The sequence below is a fragment of the Heteronotia binoei genome, chromosome 10 (genome assembly GCF_032191835.1).
Source record: "Heteronotia binoei isolate CCM8104 ecotype False Entrance Well chromosome 10, APGP_CSIRO_Hbin_v1, whole genome shotgun sequence".
Taxonomy (NCBI): domain Eukaryota; kingdom Metazoa; phylum Chordata; class Lepidosauria; order Squamata; family Gekkonidae; genus Heteronotia; species Heteronotia binoei.
In genome coordinates this window covers 74,822,054-74,837,382 of record NC_083232.1, presented here as the reverse complement: position 1 = coordinate 74,837,382, position 15,329 = coordinate 74,822,054, and the positions used below count along the sequence as shown (strand labels likewise).

At 42.8% G+C, this 15,329-nt stretch overlaps 1 protein-coding gene across 1 annotated transcript in view; it reads right to left on the bottom strand.

The window, feature by feature from the left end:
* Positions 1–15,329, bottom strand: part of FBXL2 (F-box and leucine rich repeat protein 2) — a 59,045-nt gene that overhangs the window by 14,602 nt on the left and 29,114 nt on the right. The window contains exons 6-13 of the mRNA XM_060247538.1: positions 11,864–11,932; positions 11,689–11,784; positions 11,252–11,378; positions 11,032–11,106; positions 8,702–8,832; positions 3,633–3,693; positions 1,927–1,971; positions 1,720–1,776 (exon numbers count right to left, since the gene is read on the bottom strand). Coding sequence (XP_060103521.1) covers positions 1,720–1,776; positions 1,927–1,971; positions 3,633–3,693; positions 8,702–8,832; positions 11,032–11,106; positions 11,252–11,378; positions 11,689–11,784; positions 11,864–11,932 — 661 coding nt within the window. The remainder of the gene's footprint in view (positions 1–1,719; positions 1,777–1,926; positions 1,972–3,632; positions 3,694–8,701; positions 8,833–11,031; positions 11,107–11,251; positions 11,379–11,688; positions 11,785–11,863; positions 11,933–15,329) is intronic.

The following is a 15,329-nucleotide window of genomic DNA, read 5'->3' as shown; positions in this document are numbered from 1 at the left end:
GCACATCAGGAGCAACCTTCTGATTTATGGGAATTAGCTTCTAACCATAGAGCTTTGCCCAAAAACTAGAGTGTCACCCCTGATGTTACCACTTCTGGGTGACATAGGCACATCGCATTTATTTCCAGCTTCTTGCCTGTTGGGAGAGTCCCCCCTTCCCCCTGGCCAGCTGGCTGGCAGCAGAAAGGGGCACCTGAACTTGGGAGATCCCTGCCTGCATAGAAGGGTCCTGCAACCCTAGCTATCACAAAGCCTTAGCTATCAGGAAGGCTCTGTTGCCTAAGCAAGGAGTATTTTTGCTGGAACTCCCTATGTCAAAATAAGGAAGGGAAGGAGTTCAGAAGTTTGCCCAAATATTGCTATCATGGCTGATTCCAACTTAGACAGCATGCAGTTCATGAACATATGAATGATAATAATACTGAAGTAGCACCTGGTTGATACACTAGGATACTGCCAGGTGACTAAAACCTGTAAGTCCAGTGGTAGGAAGTAAAAATTAAGGAAACTCTTTAAGGATGACCTAGTAGAAACAAAATACCAGCATGCATCCTGAGCTGTTTGCACAGTGCAACCATGGGAATGAGCTTTATCTGCTCTAGAGGAAGGATGGAATCGTCCATGTTACACTGTGCTTCAGAAGTCATCCCAAGCACCTTAGCTGCACTGTGCTATACAAATGAGTGGCAGTTCTCTTTGTACACTTCTAAAAGTGGGAGGGGGGAGGATATGATATCTCTGAAGCACAATGTGACATCAAAGACAAGCACCCGCCTCTTCCCCTCTTGATGTGGCTGGAAGAGCACATGATACAATCTTGCTGAAGCTAAGCCGATTAGGATCCAGTTAATGGAAGAAAGGCAGAATATATTATATTAATGTAGTTACATACATTAGTGAAGGCATTGTGAAAGCAACATCACCCCAGTCAAAAATGACTGGTGCTTGCACAACCTTTACCTTTTTACATTAGTGAACAAAATAATATCAGCCCTTGATACACTGTTAGAGTGGAAGCAAGCGAGTCATTGGCACTAAGAGCAGTCTTGCACATTACAGAAGCTAGCAATATACTGAGCCTGTATACTGCATCTATTTCCAAATTCCCCACTATGTTAAACAAAAAACCTTGTCACCCTGCTATGGCACTGAAAGTAGCTTATGAAGGATTCTCATGAAATCTGCCATATAGAAACTGACCACATCCATACCTGCTTAGGTGCAGCAAGGTTGCTCTGTCCTCCAAGCATATCATGGGGCCCAAAAGTTTGCATCTCAAATTATAACAGCAGTCATTTTTTAGAAAATGCAATGCATAATTTCACTGCGTCATTTATAATCTGAAGCCTCCAAGTCTATTTTCCCTCAGGATTCTTTTTTTCCCCCCATAGGGAAAACCCCCAGTATTTTAAGCCTGTTTTTAAGAGAGTGCACATGCAGACTAAGATGTTGGTATTAAATTCAGAGTTCTTTCTAATTCAGATTAATTTGGGAGTAAATTTAATGTAACTGAATTCTTAAAATTAAGGACAGTTGTCAATTTAAAAATTGTATTCACAATAATTTTCAATAATTTTATTACCCTGAACATTTCCTTGTCCCTGCAAATATACATTGATAAACTTAAATTTCCTAGTTCCAAATATATTCTAGCAAAGAATAGAGTGTATAAGGAAATCTAATTGGATTATTTTTCAAAAAAAGGAATGTAAAACTTGCCAGTGCTTCCAGTTTAGGACAATGAATTGATAGTTGTATCAATGTGTTGTCTGTTATCTAGAAAGCAAAGAATAAATTATATTCAAAATAAGGATGGACAAAACATTGCTAAGACAATTTTTTGTCTGTAAATTCCTATGAGAAACCAGGAACTATTTATATATTTCATTGGATTTAACACAGTGCCCTTGTACAAATGGCTCTCACCAGAACACATTCTTCTAGGTCCATCTTTTCTAGGTCATGGCAATTCTGCAAATTAGACCAGATATGGCACAATTAAAAACGAGACTAAGCTTCAGATTTTCATTGATACTTTTAGATACTTTGTATAGGCCTGACAACAGAAATCTCAAATGGTGCAAATGGAAAATATGCATTATAATTTGGGTTTATTTTACCTATCATTCAGCACACAGCCTAATTCATCATGACCCAACATTACTAGTTGGTGCAATTCCATTAGGGTTCCCAAGTCCAACCCCAGAAATATCTGGAGACTTTGGGGGTGGAGCCAGGAGACTTTGGGGGTGGAGCCAGAAGAGACTGGGGTGGAGCTAGGGGGAGGGGGGGAAACGGCGAGCCGCCCCGTCTCAGAGCGGGCGAGGCCGCTGCCGCCTCTTCTCCGCTCACCGTGGCTGCTCCTCCGAGATGGGCTCAGGCTGAGCCCATCTTGGAGGAGCAGCCACGGCGAGCAGAGAAGAGGCGGCAGCGGCACGGCGGCCTCGCCCGCTCCGCCTCTGGGGTGGAATCGGAGGGGGGGGGGGTGGGCCAGGGGCGTGGCGAGCCGCGAGTCCGGGTCCTAGAAGGGCCCGGATTCACAGCTCGCCATGCTCCTGGCCTGCCTCGCCCTCCCCTGCGCTGCTGCCGCCTCTTGGCTGCTCCTCCGAGATGGGCTCAGCCTGGGCTCATCTCGGAGGAGCAGCTGCGGTGGGTGGGGAGGGGGCGGCAGCGGCGCGGCGGCCTCGCCCACTCCAGGATGTGGCAGCTCGTCATGCTCCCCGGCACCGTTTCCCCCCTTCCCCCCGCTTCCGTTTTTTTGGGGAGTGGGGGAAGAGGGTGGAAATCCTGGGGTCCCCCGCCAGGGCGGGAGGGTTGGGAAGCCTAAATTCCATGTTAATTTATTATAGCAAAATAACACAGTATTTCAGTATCACTTGAAGAAGAAGAAGATATTGGATTTATATACCACCCTATACTCTGAATCTCAGAGTCTCAGAGCGGTCACAATCTCCTCTACCTTCCCCTGAGAGAGCTTTTTACAGCAGCAGCTGCCCTTTCAAGGACAACTCCTGTGAAAGCTATGGCTGACCCAAGGCCATTCCAGCAGATGCAAGTGGAGGAGTGGAGAATCAAACCTGGTTCTCCCAGGTAAGAGTCTGCGCCCTTAACCACTGCACCAAACTGGCTCTGTTTACAGACCGACAACATTCCAACATGGTCTTTCAAGAGCCAGAGCTCACTTTACAGATGCATGTTGGTAGGAAATCATTTTGCAAACTGCATTTTGCACAGAAACACGAGTGCGTTTCTGGAGTACTGAATATAAATAAGCACAGCAATTCTACCTTCAAGGTTTGTAAGCCGCCCTGAGTCTGCCTTTGGTGGGGAGGGCGGGATATAAAATAAATAAAATAAAACAATATCATTCAAGCATATGCCACTCATTCCATAAATAAGAAATGTCTTCCTCACAACCTGGTAACATACTGATACCTAATTTTTAACAATCCAGTGTAGTTGCTTTACTAGGTTTGGTTTTGGAAACCCAAGTACAAGTTCTCACATCACTGAAGTTCAGGCCTTAAGGAATCTCTTTCTTTTAGGCTTAACTTTCATACAAGTTAGCATGAAGATAAACTGTTGGTCTTGAGTTCTTTGGAATACTATATTATAAAATTAACCTTACCTACCCTTGCTAGAAGTGTAAAACCAACATCTGTGAGATGAGAACATCTGGCAGCCTCCAAAATCCTGAAATATGATTTAAATATTTTAGAATTTAGAACACTTACAAGCAAGTCCTCATGATGGTATTATGAACCTAGAATGTGTAGCTAATTCAATAAAGATAACAAATATTTAAGGCAAAACAGAGTGACATGCAAAATGTAGAAATATTAGACTGTGACTTAGAGCACATCCACAAATTTCCAATAGGTTAAAAAGCTACCAATTTATATCACACACTATATCATTCAAGATGCATATACTCATTACATCCTGTATAACAACTTATCTGACAATAAAGTATAATCCAACATATTCTTCATTTCAATGTAGTTCCTGGGTATGCTCCCACGTTTTTAAATTCATCAAATTCTTCTTCCGAGAATCTTCCACTGTCACATTATTGAAGACTACCAATGTATCACCTTTTCCAACATTTGAAAACAGTGAGCTGTGCCTGTTTGTGAAAGGTGAGATGGGAACTTTCAAAAGAACAAACTCATTTGTGTAACTGAAATCTTTGATACGCTGGCAGCCTTCAATAATGTGACAGTGGAAGATTATCTAAAGAATTGGATGGATTTCAAAACATACCCAGGAACCATGTTATATTCATTTCTACAATGAAGAGATTGTCCCCACAGATTGGACTGCATCTTTCAGACACTAGAAACACCACAGGGATTGATTTCCTTAGGTAGCAATATTTCACTGTTACTTAAGAAAAAACTGGGCTGTTTACCTTTAAGGAACACTATAACTTTATTGAAAATGAACATATTAAGTATATGTTGGATGATGCTTTATTGTCACATAAGTCGTTATACAGGATAAAAGGAATACATGTGGAATAACTATACCTGTGGAATGATTCTTTAGTGTGATATAAATTGGAAATTTGTGGATGTGCTTTAAATCAGAGTCTAATAATTCAACGAAGAAGCAGGAGCAGTATCCACAATATGGCTCTACCATTTCTTTGGCCTGAAGATATCAGTGCTTATACCTTAGTCATATAAGATGGCTATAATGCCACTATGACTATTCTAACTACCATGATCTTTTTTATTCAGACATGAAGATTATTTCTCATTTAGAGTTGAAACTGCATGTGGCTAAAATCCAAGATGGTGAGCATACCTTGCACATAGTGATGAGAATATGAAGCAGGAACTCTGATCCCTCACTGGATCTAGCCACCCCTTCTACCTCATCATGGTGTTAAGTTCCAGAATTTCAGACTCTGCTCATCAGAATTGCCCCAAGGCTCTAAGCAGCTGAAGAGCCTACATCCTCATGTTGTATTCATGCCAATATGTTTTGAAGATTAGATTATCATAATGCACTCCAAAATTTGGGTGCCCCATGATGTAGCTGCTGCAAAACCTAACAGCCTACTTTGTGATGGTATTGGATCATCTAACCCATATTGCACTGGGTTATGCTGCAATCTATTTACATTCCATCTTTCTTCCATGGAACATAAGGCAACATACACAGAGGTCTAATGAGAGCTTCCATCCAAACACTGACAAGATCTGCTTTATCTTCAGATAGGATGCTGCATAACATGACATTTGCACCTACCAGCTACAGCAAGATGCTGGTTCAGAACAGTCAATAGTTAAAAGTTGTAATACACATATACAAGTGGGGGCCCATGAGACTTGCAGGGAGGAATCCCATTCCCTCACCACTCTCACAGAGCCCAGCACAGTCCCTGGGCTCTCCAGCTACTGGCACTGGGCCTAGCATGGAGTCCCTGGTTTTTTGGCAGCAGCTGCTGGGCCCCGCACAGCTCTTGGCTTCCTCCAACTGCCAGAGGTTGGTGCATTCTCTGTGCTTGCACAGAGAACACTGTTTTACATTTTGGAGAACTTAACCGCCCTACAATGTATTTTTCTGCAACATAGGGGATCCCAGAGGTTCCATGTGGCCCTGATTTGCAGATTTAGATATCAACAGATGGGGCCACATGCCACTAATACTATATACATGCAGCCTTGTAATGGAATGACAACGAAACATCTACTGTAGCAGATAAATAGGGAACAGGCACTATTGTTTCTCGTGTACAAACAGGCTTTTAGTTCCCCTTTCATCTTGCTTACCAGTCAAATCTACATACACTACCTAAATCACTGAGGGTATTTTTTGTATTTCTGTTACTGGTTCTATTATTACAAGAATAACTGAGGAAACTGGGAATGAAATCATATTACACCAATAAAAGGTTATTTTCAAACCTATTCAGGAAAGAAACTCCTTAGAATCAAACCAGCATTAAAAGGTTATTTCTGTGTTTCTGTGCTGGACAGTCCCTTGCATCACAGCTAGTTAACAGAAGTGCTTCTTCAAACTTACTCAGGAATCCTATGTATCCAGTACTACAAGGCTGAACCAACTGCAACAGGATTAATCACCTCTTTACTGAAATAGCCTTAGTTTTGGTGCTTTGTATCAGCTGCCATCAGTTCAGGAAGCCTAATGGCAATATTTTGAATTAGTGAAGACAAATGAAACAACTTTCACCTCTGAATCCTTAATTCACAGTGGACCTTGCAACTTAACAACTGCTATGGTTTATCTTTAATATAAATTTTCAGGCTCCAGATTATTATATCTTGTTTGTTGGGTTTTTAATTGACAACAATTAAAATTAAAGTTTTAACTATTTATTTCATGATCATTTTACGCAGCTATACCATTAGCTCCTCAGGATCATATTCTGTAATCTTGACCAGGGTTTCCCAAACTTTTCTTTCCTGTGGCCCAGTTATTTCTACACTTCTCCTTCTTGGCCCACTAAAATTTGGGGGTGGAGCCAAGAGACTGTGGGGGTGGAGCCGGAAGACAGGAATTATGTCATTTCCTGCAGTGTCAAGGGCCAAGTGATGTCACTTCTGGGACACACGGAACCAAAACTCCACCTTTTCCTGCGATGTCACTTCAAGGCACTCCCCCAAACCTGCCACTTCTTCTGAAGTAATTTCATTTTCAGAAAAATCTCTCTGAAACTCATTCTGAGCCAAAATGGGGGTGGAAAGTGGGCAGTCATCGCTTTCCACTCCTACACATGCATGCACCCATCTGTTTGTGTGTTCTTCTCCAACTTGCAAGCACTCCTAATGCCCATATTCAATTGCCTGCACCACCTACACACCCCTTCCTCAACAGCACTGACCAGTGTATGCAGTTGGGAATGCTGTTGCCATTGCCATCAGGAATGACAGCACCGTGTATCACCCACACTGGGCCCTGGCAGCTGCTCTACCTCAAAATATGCTGAAACATTTAGTAGGCCCTTCCTTCAGCTGCTATTACTGGAACCCTGACTGAAGCTATAACCAAGCTTGCTTGGTTTCAAGAAAATTTTTCGACACCTATTTTTCATACTTTTCTTTGGCTGACACACTGGGAAATTGCTGTGAAAGGTAGCAGAGAATTGTACTGCAATTAATGAATTAATTTCCAGTTATATGAAGTTCATACAAGCTTTTCTGCAGTTATCCCAAAAAGGATATTTATGAGGAGCCTGCAGCTTTTTACTGGTTGTGTTTCCCATGCCTTTAAAAGCAACCTGTTTTGCAGATATTTAGCCAGTGAACTTCTTTCAACCTTTTTAATATCTACAGGAGGAGTTTGATTTTGGTGTCAGACAGCTGTTAAAAGGACCAGTAAAATGGTGCCAAGTTTCTAGTACCATCACTTCCAGTGCTGCTGAGATATACTGCAGTAATCTCCAATAATCTCTTTCTGCCCCACACCTCTCACTCTCACTCACTCACACAGAAATCTCATAGAAAGGCCAGCTGGCTACAACTGGGGGTGCCAACTTTTCATTAGCAGAGCTCCTAAGTCTGCAACAACAGTATGATGAACAGAAAAGTTTCATCCAGTAAAAATGGAAGGGAAGAAAAAAAGGAAAAGAATGAAATGGAAAGAAAGGAAAAGAAGACATGGAAAGGAAGAACATAAGAGGAGCTATGTTGGATCAGGCCAGTGGATCAGGCCAGTCCAAAATTCTCTCATACAATGCCCAAAAAGCACCAGAATGTCCACCAGTGGGGCCAGGGCACTAGAAGCCCTCCTACTGTTGCTTCCCCCCCTCCCAGCACCAAGAAAACAGAAAGAGCATCACCTGCAGGGAAAGAAAGAAAGAAGGGGGGTAGGGGAAAAAAAGTATTTCTCACCATCAGATGACCCCAGCCAACAACAATTCTGCCCAGGGGTCATTTGGTAAAAAAACATAGCTACTGGAATGCTCACTCCACACCCCTGCCAGCTGAAAAAAACACACACACCCTTCTTTGCTGCCCAGACCTCCTGGGGAAATCTCCCCAAAAGAGCATACTGCAAGGCACATGAAAGCTCATACCTTGAAGAACACTTCATGGGTCTAAAGTGCCAGTGGACTCCAGCTTTTCTCCTAAACACTGGGAGGGGGGGAGAAGGAAGGAGAGGCACCCAGCTCCTCTCTGCACAACACAGAGAGAGGGGAAGGAAGGAAGCCAAACAGAGCTCAGGCTTTGCAGCCTGTGTCAGTCTTCAAGGCTAGCTTTTTTCTGCACAACAGAGAGATGGGGGAAGGAAGGAAGCCAAATGGAGTGCAGGCTTTGCAGCCTGTGTTAGTCTTCAAGGTTAGCTTTTCTATGCACAACAGAGAGACGGGGGAAGGAAAGAAGCAGAGCAGAGGTCATGCTTTGCTGGGGGAAGGCTAGCTTTGCTGGGCGCAGGGCTAGCTTTGACTTTTCTTGTGACCTGGTAGTGAGGCTTCCGTGGCCCGGTACCGGGTCATGATCCTGCAAATGGGAAACACTGATCTAGACTATACAGATATGTTCAGACTTCTAATAATGTGCATTCTTATACTAAAAGTATGACTAAATAAAACTTCTGTCAGTAATAAGCAACTTCTGTGATAAGAGTAAAAAGCACCCATAATTCCCTGGTGGGTTAATACAATTTTAGGATATTCAAGACAGAGACAGGACAATACCACTTATTAATATAAAATCTGAGCAATACTCACTTCAGTCTTGGACAGTTCAAACCAAGTGCTATGAGAGAAGCATCTGTAAGATTTGTACAACCAGAAACACAAAGTGATTGGAGCCTATGACATCCTCTACAGATACCCGCTATGCCTTCATCTGATATTTGCTGGAACAAAGAACGGTGGAAAATTTTATCCTCTACTGTTACATGATCCATTTTAAGATGTACCAAATGAACACAATGTATACTGTACTATTTATTTTAACTAAGGACAATATCCTAAACTCTAACATGCTTTGCCAATTTCAACTTGGATTCTCCTTTAAGTCTTGATCCTTTGTTTGATAGTACTATACTTTTTAAACTACAGCTACATAAATTGGGGGTGACAACTGTAACACTAATACATGCCTTTTTACTAAAGAAAAAAATACTAGCAGCCAAAAAAGAAAAACAAAATGTAAGCATCTCCCTAACATCTAAAATGATGAAAGATACTTCATGCAACACCACTGGTCAAGATGAGTCTTGGAAGGAAAGATAAAAGCTGAAAAACCTGATAAGATGTCAAGGAAAATAAACATAGTATCTGCTAAGATGCTGAAGCAAGAAGAATCAAAGTTAATTCATTTTGTCCAGTCTGTGCTAGCCCATGCCAGCCTTTGTGTCAAATCAACCTTACTGAAGACAACTGCGTGGCAAAGGCTCACTTGGCCAGTTCACTATTTAGCACTAGATTCAAGTAGGAAGCAATGTTGGTCTGATGCAGCAGAACAAAGTTTGACTCCAGTGGCACCCTTAAGACCAACCAAGTTGTATTCTAGGTCTAAGTTTTCATGTGCATGCACACTTCTCCAGATATCTGAATGAAACTTTGTTGATCTTAAAAGTGCCTCTGGAGTCAAACTTTGTACTAGTTTACACTGTTCAAGATTAGAATATTTTTATGCATCTCAATGCAAACTGAACTGAGATACAATCAAAGTATTTAGCAAAATTACTGCTTCTGCAGTTATTCAGTTTCCATAGTGGTGAACCTTGCTCTGATAGCATCAAGACATGATTATTCTGATGCCTTCTAAATATGGACTCCCTTTGAAACATCCAACTGGTTCAAAAATAGTGTTGGGAATGCTGTGATGTCAATACACTTGTTTTCAGAAAACTACATCAGTTGCTACTTTGCTTCCCCAAGCACTTCAAAGTGATGGTTTTGACATCTGAACACTACGTGATTTGATATTAGGGTATCTGAATTCCCATACAAGTCTCCCATCTATTGAATCAGGGGGCGCTGATCACTGTCAGGCACTCTAACGCAGGACACCACATTGACTTAACTTTTAAAGAAATTTCTGATACTGTTTTAATATACCTAAACGCTATTCTGAGCAGATTTCAAATAAGTAATTTCAATCTTTTTGTTTATTTGAAGTACTATATCATTCTTACAAAGAAGTCTGAGAATGTTTAGACACTGCAGTGGTCTATTTTCCAAGTTCTTAATGGTTTGAATACACTAGTAATTTCTGTGCATGGAAGTGTGTCCTCCTTTCCTCGGTCTTCCTGCTGCAGCCCAAAATGCTCCCTGGAAACTACCAGAACAACATCAGGGAAGCACCAGAGGTCTGCACCAGGAGAACGGGAATTTGCAAAAATCCCCCTCCACAGAAATCCTTCATTGGATTGGGTTTTGGGTAAGATTCACTATCAGTGTAATAAAGTGTAATAAAGTGAAATAGTATAATGAAAAATATATTGCAAAATTGTTTACTTGACAAATTCTTCGTATTTTATTGATAAAATCTGAATCCTGGCATCTCCTGCTAGATGGGAAGTTACATCTTCTTAATCGCGATGCAACCAGCAACTGAATTATGTTTGTTAAATTCAAGATATAGTTAGGGATAGCGAGCAAAGTGACACCATCTCTGAACAAAGAATCTGAACAGTCAAGGAGTTATAAATTAAAATAATTTAAGACCAGGAGAACAAAAGCATAGTTGGCTGTAAATAAAAGGAATATGATGAGGAGGTGAAGTATATTCAGCCAACCATAGTATAAACAGCCTGCTCCTATTCATATTTACTGAGATGTAATTCTCAATATATTCTGAGGAACTTTCTCCCAGGAGTTCATAGTATTTATATTTTCAGTAAACATGCAAAGAATCAAACTGCAAACTTTAAGTAAATTCAGTTGAATTAAATGGAAATTGCTTATGATTTCAGCCATACTTTTACTTCTAAACACTCTCTTCAGTACCACTGCAAAGTTTCTATGTATAGTCAAATACAGCATTTCATAATCAGAAATACTTTAGCATCCCAAGCTGAAAATTGTTATTAAATGGTAATACCTACCATACATGACTGTAAGTTTAAGAGAACAAGTTCATGGCAATAGTTCTCAATATGGTGAAGTGCTTCATCTACTAGCTGAATTAATGAAATAGAAAATAAATTAGTAAGTAATGCTACTGTTCAGCATTGTAACATTTAAGGTTTTCAACTAATGTTTTATGATTGCAAAAAAGTTTTCTAGTTGCCCCAATATACTTGCAAGTTAACAACAAAGCGGTACCTGTGTGCATCCTCTTAGAAACAGTGCCTTTAGTCCATTACATCCTTTTACTAGTGTTTCAACACCATCTTTTGTAATCTGATCACACCAGGAAAGATTTAAGGATTCCAAATTTTGGCAGCCTTCACTGTGAGAATTAACAAAACATATACATGAACATTTAACTTGAATAGTCACAATTGCAAATATAAATTAAACTTTTTTAAAACAAGCATTACAGATAACTGCCAGCCCTCTACAGAAAAATCCTGGGACTATACATACCTATGATATTTTAAAGTTAATATTAGTGATACCAGACACAGCTATTTACCCATCAATATCAAGACATAAATTTCTTTATTTAATTTATACCCCTCACCCTCTCTCCATATGGGACTTGGGGCAGCAGATAAATGTAATCAGTTCTGCCTGTGCTGAACATGAGATGGCTTTACCTTAAATTCCTCAAGGAGTTGTCAGTGATGGCAATACAAGATGTCAGATCCAGATGTTTCAGCCTGGGGCAGAACTTGCTAAGGCTGTAACAAGTGCTGTAAAGAAAGAGTGGCTCTAAAATATCTTCATCTCTTTTTTTTAACATAGAGATTACATAAAATACTAGTCACTTACTTATCAGTAATTCTTGTGCATCCATTAAGGTTTAAGTGTTCAATATTTCTACAGTTCTGTGCAAATGTTCTGCAAAAAAGGAATCAAGTATCTCAGTTAAGTAGAACATATTGCTACCTAGTTAGGCATACTCTGGTCATGATTTTCTATTTAATGTTTCAGAAAAAAAGAAAAAAACAGGTTGCTTACCTGTAACTTATGATCTTCGAGTGGTCATCTGTGCAGTCACACACATGGGTTTTCCCGCTGGAACGAACCCGACCTCGGAGAATTTAAAGCTAGCCTTAAGCGTTATTTTTGGCGCGCACTTCCTCCCGCTCTGGGGAGCAGGCATCCACTGTGCATGCCTGGAGCGGGGGGAAGGCGCTCCACCCACCAGTTTCTTTCTAGCCGCTGTTACGTGCAATAGAGTCTATGGGATGTGGAATCGCAGAAACAGCAGCGGGGACGGATGGGTGGGCGTGTGTGACTGCACAGATGACCACTCGAAGATCATAAGTTACAGATAAGCAACCTGTTTATCTTCTTCGTGGTCTCTGTGCAGTCCCACACATGGGTGACTGATGAGCTAACCTGCACGGAGGTGGGTGCTGTTTCTGAAAGAGAAATTTCAGAGGTTAGGTTATATATAACGGAACAGTCAGGTACTCCCACTTACCATTGGAGAGCATGGCAGCTCAGTTGAAGATGGAGCGGAGTACGGCTTGCCCGAATGAAGAGTCTCGCCTTGCATGAATGTCCATGGCATAATGCGTGGCAAAGGTGGACGACGAAGACCATACTGCTGCTGCACAGATGTCTTCAATGGGTATGCCCCTCACAAGGCGGAGGATGTGGCTAGTGCCCTAGTAGAATGTCCCTTTAGGGGTTCTGGAACTGGTTGTTTAGCTAACTTGTAACAAAGTGATATAGCCTCAACCAGCCATTTAGACAGTCTCTGTATAGAGAGTTTCTGTCCCTTCTTGTGGGTTCCGTAGGAAACAAACAATGCCGGATCCTTGCGGAATGCAGCAGTCCTGTCCAAGTAGAAGGCAAGGGCTCGACGCACGTCGAGGTTATGGAGAGATTTTTGTCCCGAATCCGGGGGGTGTTGGAAGAAAGATGGCAAGGTTGTTACACTTTGAAGGTGGAAAGGTGACACCACTTTGGGGAAGAAATTTGGGTCCGGCCTCAGAACCACCCTGTCATGATGGAAGACAGTGTAGGGCGGATCTGATCGAAAAGCGCAGATGTCACTGGCCCTTTTAGCCGAGGTGAGTGCCACTAGCAGGGCTGTTTTCCACGATAAAAGGTGCAAAGGGATAGATGCCATCGGTTCGAAGGGGGGCTTCATCAATTGACTAAGCACTACAGATAAACTCCATGTAGGGTAGAGTTGCCTTGTCGGAGGTTTGAGGTGAAGGATTCCCTTCAAGAAAGATTTTGTAACAGGGTGTGCGAACACTGTACGGCCCTCTATGCTCTGATGGAAGGCAGAGATGGCTGCTAGATGTACCTTAAGTGAGGAGTAAGTAAGACCAGATTCCGAGAGAGAGATGGTGTAAGTAAGGATCTGCGAGATGGAGGAGGACGCAGGGTGGAAATTATTACGCATGGCATATTGGGTAAAGCGTTTCCATTTAGCTGTGTAGGATTTCCTAGTAGAGGGTTTCCTAGCGTTTAAAAGGATGTGTCTGACGTCGTCAGGAAACCCTAAAAACTGATCCTCCAAGCTGTTAATTTGAGGACTGAGGGGTTGTGGTGTAGGACCCTGCCCTTCTGTTGTGACAGAAGATCCTGTACCTGCGGGAAGCAGTGATAGGTATTGTCTGATAGGAGAAGCAGAGTGGTGAACCACGCCTGGCGTGGCCACCAAGGAGTGACCAAGATACAGTTCGTGTGGTCCAACTGCAACTTCTGAATTGTCCTTGTTATGAGCGGAATCGGTGGGAAAAGGAAATGAAGTGGACCGTTCCACGTTTGTAGGAACGCATCCCCTGGTGACAGGGAGGAGGGAGGGCCTCTCATGTAGAAAATGTCGCATTGAGCGTTGTCCGGGGACGCAAAGACATCTATGGTTGGGGCACCAAACATCGTGAAGACAGGGAGGAGGTACTTCCTCTTGATTGACCATTCGTGATCGTTTACTGTCATCCTGCTCAGAGTATCTGCTTGCGTATTCTGCACCCCTGGTAGGTGCACTGCAGTCAGATGGATTCTGTGAGCGATGCTCCAATGCCACAAGCGTAGAGCCATCTTGCAGAGGCGGGAGGATGCAGTCCCTCCTTGTCGATTGATATAAAACACAGTCGCCACATTGTCTGATGTTATTTGTATGTGGCGACCGTGCAGGGATGGCAGGAAGGATTTTAGTGCCCTGAAAACAGCAAGGAGCTCGAGACAGTTGATATGCAGGAGCTTTTCGTTCGCTGTCCACTGTCCCTGGGCCATCAGAGAGTCGAGGTGGGCTCCCCACCCCCATCTCGACGCATCTGTAGTGACAACAGTTGAAGGTGATTGTTTCAGGAAGGGCATTCCTTGTAGGAGGTTGTGCTGACTTGTCCACCACTGTAGGGACGGTAGAATGTGGTTGGGAACTGAGAGTAACGTCCGTTGTGACTGCCTCTGTGGGTGAAAAGTTCTGACAAACCATAGTTGTAGAGGCCGCATGTGAAGCCGCGCATGTGAGAGAACCGCGGTTGTTGCTGCCATCAGACCTAGCATGCGCTGAAATACGAGGGCTGTTTGTGTCGGATGGAAGATTATATCGTTGGCCAGGGTTTGGATATTCGCAACCCTGTCTATAGGTAAGTAGGCCTTGTGGTCTGTGGTGGATAGATATGCCCCGATGAATTGTATTGTCTGCGAGGGGGAGAGGTGAGACTTTTGATGGTTGACCTGCAACCCTAGAGTAGCGAGGAGGTGAAGGGTTATTTGAATGTGCTCTCTGAGCTGCTTTTCCGAGCTTCCCACCATCAACCAATCGTCTATATAGGGGTAAAGGGCTATGCCCCGCTGACGGAGGAACGCTGCTACCACTGCCATACATTTTGTGAAGACCCTTGGGGCGGTTGAAAGGCCGAAAGGAAGTGCCCGGAATTGGTAGTGGGCATTCCCCATGGCGAATCTCAGGAATCTTCTGTGGCAGGTGTTGATGGTAATGTGGAAGTACGCGTCCTGAAGATCTATCAGCGCCATCCATGCGTCCTTGGGAATGAGTGGCAGTGTGGACTGTAGGGTAATCATGCGGAATTTTGTGTGACGTATGTATTTGTTCAGTCTGCGCAAGTCCAGGATTGGGCGCTGGCCCCCGTCTCTCTTTGGTACCAGAAAATACCGGGAGTAAAACCCCGTGCGATGGTATTGGGGGAGGATTGGCTCTATGGCCTGTTTGGCCAGAAGGATGTCGATTTCGTCTTGTAGAGCCTGTGAGGGAGGGGTTGCAATGAAGTGCGAGTTCTTTGGTTGTGAAGTGAACTCTATGAAG